This window comes from Ranitomeya variabilis, chromosome 5 (genome assembly GCF_051348905.1).
Source record: "Ranitomeya variabilis isolate aRanVar5 chromosome 5, aRanVar5.hap1, whole genome shotgun sequence".
NCBI lineage: Eukaryota > Metazoa > Chordata > Amphibia > Anura > Dendrobatidae > Ranitomeya > Ranitomeya variabilis.
In genome coordinates this window covers 29,219,367-29,224,973 of record NC_135236.1, presented here as the reverse complement: position 1 = coordinate 29,224,973, position 5,607 = coordinate 29,219,367, and the positions used below count along the sequence as shown (strand labels likewise).

Sequence of the window (5,607 nt, the reverse complement as noted above, 5' to 3'; positions counted from 1 at the left end):
ATACAACTTCTGCTTCTTGAGTGATTAATTTTGTTATGACTAGTAAGTATCTGGTCAGGAGTCAGGACACAAGGGTCATCTTATTGGCAAGGTACTGGTCAGGACGCAAGGGTCATGTTATTGGCAAGGTACTGGTCAGGACGCAATGTTAATCTTATTGGCAAGGTACAAAAAGACAAAGGAATTGTCATGTGACCTATTATATTAGCAGAATGACAAAACGAACGGCATTAAACTTATGATGGAAAATTTTTATTGTTGTCTTAGGAATTGTGTTCAGTAGATGTTAAGTTGATTAGTGAACAGAAAGGAATAAGTAATGTTTCTTTCTTAGTCTGAATACAGTAATAAAAATGAAAGAAAGAAGTGTCTGCAGACGCACCAAAAAGTAAAAAATCACTAAACATTGTACAATAAGTAATCATCTGTCACAACCCATCACCACCCACCACCATGCATTATCACCTAACTTTCATCCACAAACCACCAGCCATCATCTACCATCCCTCATTACCATCCACCCCAAATCACCACCATCGTCATGACCACTACCCACCACCCCATCATCATCTACATCGCTCATCACCACCATGCACTATGACCTACCATTACTCATTACTGTCCTTCATAAATCGACACCATCACCACCATGCATCTACCATCTCTTGTTACCATCCACCACAAATCACCATCATCATCATGATCCCTACCCAGAATCCACCATCATCTACCTTCACCCATCACAACCCACTACCATGTACTACTATTGCTTTCCATAAATTACCATCATCCTCACATTTACTCATCACAACCTACCTCCACATCATCTACCGTGACCCATAACCATCCATGACAAATCTCCATCACCTCCGTAATTCCTTTCCATCCACCACAAATATTCCACCACCCATTATCTACCATTACTCTTCATCACCCACCTTTACCCATCAATGTGCACCACCAACAAGCAACATCTCCCATAATTACCACCTATCACCATTACATACCCCATGAAGATTTGAAAAATATAATTCTATGCTTAAAATGGTGATTCTAAAATTCAACGATTTCATTTTTTGAGTGATTTTATGTTTAGTTAATAGACTTTTTTAATTACCACGACACTCAAATTTGACATCAGTTAGACTGAGGTCATCTTTCCAAAACCCTTGATTTGGCTGCACTCTGGTTTGGATTCCATTTATTCCTTGCTCACAATCGGAGCTCCACGGTCCATATGATCCCCAGTTTTTTCCATTTCCCTCTTTTATGGAGCCATCGGAGCATGTGAACTTGATGTTGTTGGCAGCTGTGCTATCCCGAGAAGCTTTAGACTCAACTCTCAGGCTGAAGTTTGAGAAATATTCTGAGTTGCACCAATAAACAGGTCCCCAAGAGCCAAATCTGCAGAGAGAAGAAAAAAATAGAAGTCCAAAACGTGTTGTTACAAGTAGATGCCTACTGATCTCATGGACAACTATCATGGCTAAAATTGGATTTTACTATGGAGTTATTATAGGTTTACCCTAGACTGCCCCTTTGCCGTATCTAATGATGTGCCATAGTTGTAAATATAGGGTGCCAAGCTGCCGGTTAGACCAGGCTGTGGTATCTAAGGTCACTCAAATGTCCCTGTGCAAGACTGAGGAAGGCACAAGCATTATCAATGACCCACAAATGATGGGGACTTGATATAAATTGTGAATACGGCCCAAGAACATCAGTCGTTGCCTGAAGCAGGATCTGTAAAATTCATGGATTCCAGAGTTCCTGCTAAGCCAGATCTTTAAAAAATGTGTGCTTTGTTGAATTAGAGATATGCTCCTTAGAGGTTTTCTTCTATATACACAGATAGGCAGTACTGGAATGGCTCTCCAATCATACAGTATGGACAATGGACTGGTGCGTGGAGTTATCCATGTGTATGGTGGTCCTGCCGGGACATGCTCACACACTTGGCTGTTTTTATAGCCACCATTTATTTAAAAGATTGGTGCATTCCGGTTTGAAAAATCATTGGGATCACGACAGTGGATTGAGACTGTATTAGGGTTTTTTAAAAGAGATATGTTAACGACCAAATGCTAAATGTTCTGGTTCTTACCCTCCTACAGTGGAGTGAATGATCTTCACCACTTTCCTCGATGAAGGTTTTGTGCACAGTAGAGAGATTCCATTCAGAGCCGTATCATCAACCAGACGTCCTTGTCCACGCTCCACCTAAGATCAAATCCATATCCTCAACTGCATGAATATAAAGTGCATGACCTCTCAAGTCCACCGAACCTTCATAATGCCTGTCTATACATTGATCCTAGTATCTATTAATTATCTATCTATCTATCTATCCATCTATTATCTATCTATTATCTTTCTATTATCCAACATCACTGAAGAAGAGCTTACTCACCTCCTTTCCAAATCACACCTCACCACCTGTGCACTTGACTGTGCATCTCTTCCCACCTGCTCCCGAACCTCACTAACATGCTCATTCCAGCCCTAACCCATCTCTTCAACCTATCGCTATCTTCTGGTACCTTCCCTTCTGCCTTCAAACATGTCACCATCACACCCATCCTCAAAAAAACTAACCTTGACCCAACTGCTATGCCCAGCTATCACCCCATATCACTGCTCCCATTTGCTTCAAAACTTCTTGAGCAGCATGTCCATGCTCAACTTTCCTCCCACCTCTCATCTAACTCCTTGACAACCTACAATCTGGCTTCTGCCCCCCACTCCACCGAAACTGCCCTGACCAAAATTACTAATGACTTACAGCCAAAGCTAACAGACAGTTCTCCATCCTTCTCTTCTCGACCTGTCCTCTGCCTTTGACTCAGTCTATCACTGCCTACTGCTACAGATTCTTTCTTCCCTTGACATCAAAGGCCTTGCCCTGTCCTGGATTGCCTCATACCTTTGCGACCACACATTTAGCGTTTCCCACTCCCACACTACCTTCTCATCCCACCCTCTCTCTGTTGGAGTCCCTCAAGGCTCTGTTCTAGGGCCTCTACTTTTTTCCATCTATACCCTTGGCCTAGGACAACTCATAAAGTCCCATGGCTTCCAGTATCACCTGTATGCGGACGACACTCAGATCTACCCCTCTGGCCCAGATGTCATCTCTGCTGTCCAGAATCCCGGAGTATCTATCAGCCATATCCTCCTTCTTCACCTCTCGCTTCCTAAATCTCAATGTGGACAAAACCAAACTCATCATCTTTCCCCCATCTCGTGTATCGCCCCTACCTGATCTATCTATTATGGTAAATGGCATCACGCTCTCTCCCGCACCTGAAATCCGCTGCCTCGGGGTAACTCTTGACTCTGCCCTGTCCTTCAAACCGCACATCCAAACTCTTGCCACCTCCTGTCGCCTCCAACTCAAAAATATTGCCAGAATCTGTCCCTTCCTCAGCCCACAATCTACTAAAACTTTTGTGCATGCCCTCATCATCTCCCTCCTCGATTACTGCAACACCCTCCTCTATGGCCTCCCCGCTAACTCTCTTGCACCACTTCAGTCTGTCCTCAACTCTGCTGCCCGGCTAATCCACCTCTCTCCTCGCTACTCCCCTGTTTCTCCCCTCTGCAAATCCCTCCACTGGCTCCCAATTCCCCAATGAATCCAGTTCACACTACTAACACTGATCTACAAAGCCATCCACATCCTATCCCCTCCCTATATCTCTGAACTAATCTCTCAATATCTTCCCTCACGTAATCTTCAGTTCTCCCAAGACCTACTCTCCTCCACACTTATTTGCTCCTCACAGAGCCGCCTCCAAGATTTCTTCCGAATATCCCCCATCCTCTGGAATTCTATACCTCAACGCGTCAAATTACACCACCCTCAGATCCTTCAGAAGGAACCTGAAAACCCATCTCTTCAGGAAAGCTTACAGCCTGCAATAACCATTCTGCCGTGTCACCACCACCTGAGCTGCCCCCTCACCACCACCAGAGATGCCACCTCACCACCACCAGAGCTGACAAAGCTTGACAAAGACCGTATTGTGAGGTCGAAACGTTGCACCACTTGGTGCTGGATTAAAGTCCACAATTTTTCTTGAACTGGAGTGCTGCCTGATTTTTTTCTATTTATATTTTGCGTTGGACAACCGCATTATTCAGGAAGTATTGCACCCAAAATCTGCTCAAGTTTGTGCTGCTATTTGTCTTATCTATCTATCTATCTATCTATCTATCTATCTATCTATCTATCTATCTATCTATCTATCTATCTGTTATCTATCTATTATCTACAGTATTTATTATCTATTATCTATCTATTATCTATCTATCTATTGTCAATCTATTATCTATCTATCTATCTATCTATCTATCTATCTATCTATCTATCTATCTATCTATCTATTATCTATCTATCCAGCAACTCTAGTCCATGTCTCTACATCCAACCTAATATATGTCTATAGATCAATCCTAGCCTTTCCATCCATTGTAGTCTCTGTCTATTGATAATTCTTAGTCCTTGTCTGTCCATCCATCCTAGTCGCTGTTTATACATCTCTCCTGGTCCCTGTTTATATATGAGTCCTAGTCCCTGTTTATACATCTGTCCTGGTCCCTGTCTATACATCCATCCTAGTCCCTGTCTACACATCAGTCCTAGTCTTTTTGTCTCCACTCTGTACTGAGATTTCAATGCTCCAAACAATAATTATTGGTGCATTCGTTATGTACAACGAGAAAATAAAAAGATGCAGCAGAAACATTTTCGTTGGATGTGTCATAAAAGCCTCCGAACACAATTTGTTGGATTTCCAGTTGTGCATCCTTCATATTGCGGATTTCTAGTGAATAAATAGTAATTTGATCATTTGAAATAGATCAGAAGAAAGAGTTAAAAGTAACTCCCATAATCCCCCCAACAAAGTTACTGTATATAGTGACATCTGCTCTGAGAGTTACATCAATTATCTCTACTTTCCAGTGCAATCTTCAGTTCATCTGTTCTCGTCTCGTTCTATACATTTCATTCACATCCATCCTATTCCTTGTTCACACTTCTTCCCATGGTCTAGGTCACACTCTTCCATACATTACTCACTTTGAGCTGAAAGCCTCGTGCTGTCGTTCCTTCATCACAAACCTCCATGGGGCCCCAGTCACCCTGCTTTTCTCCATTCGGGACAGTTATGACAGGTTGAGCTGCCACAAAGTTCTGTAAAGTCACCAAGAAAAGGACAGGCAACATCTTGTCTTCTTCATGTATTGTGGAAGCTGGGGGTAGATGGTCATGGTCGTTTACCAAACCCTTTATATATATATTTTACAAGGAACTTGGCCAATCACCAAAGATTCATATCTTACTTCCCTAATTTGATGATCAAAAGATTATTATCCTAGTGAAAAATGATTTGGATTTCCCTTCTTTCAACACTTTGGCCATTATTAAAGTGAAGTCATGATCACTTTTTAGACAACTTTCCAGAATCAATCAGTTAGCTGGCCAGTAGGATACAATAGGCAACTTCATACTTCTACTTTTTTTCAATTGAAATTCTCCAAAAGTGAATAGAAAACATGACAAATATATTTACCCTACGAATCCCAAGTTGGGACATATTTTGT

The 5,607-nt window shown here is 42.0% G+C and overlaps 1 protein-coding gene across 1 annotated transcript; it reads right to left on the bottom strand.

Annotated features, from left to right (window-relative positions):
- Positions 1-1,094: 1,094 nt before the first annotated feature.
- LOC143773257 (vitelline membrane outer layer protein 1 homolog) lies at positions 1,095-5,246 on the bottom strand. Its single transcript, XM_077260749.1, has 3 exons — positions 5,084-5,246; positions 2,105-2,220; positions 1,095-1,404 (listed from the first exon to the last, which is right to left on the bottom strand). Exons 1-3 carry the CDS (start codon positions 5,228-5,230, stop codon positions 1,110-1,112), a joined length of 558 nt encoding a protein of 185 aa, XP_077116864.1. The 5' UTR covers positions 5,231-5,246; the 3' UTR covers positions 1,095-1,109.
- Positions 5,247-5,607: the final 361 nt, after the last annotated feature.

Excerpts from the sequence above, each read along its gene's own strand:
- LOC143773257 (XM_077260749.1), bottom strand. The coding sequence starts at position 5,230 with ATGTTGCCTGTCCTTTTCTTGGTGACTTTACAGAACTTTGTGGCAGCT. Across the intron at positions 2,221-5,083 it reads CACGAGGCTTTCAGCTCAAA|GTGGAGCGTGGACAAGGACG; the intron begins GTGAGTAATGTA and ends ATTTGATCTTAG. Across the intron at positions 1,405-2,104 it reads ATTCACTCCACTGTAGGAGG|ATTTGGCTCTTGGGGACCTG; the intron begins GTAAGAACCAGA and ends TTCTCTCTGCAG.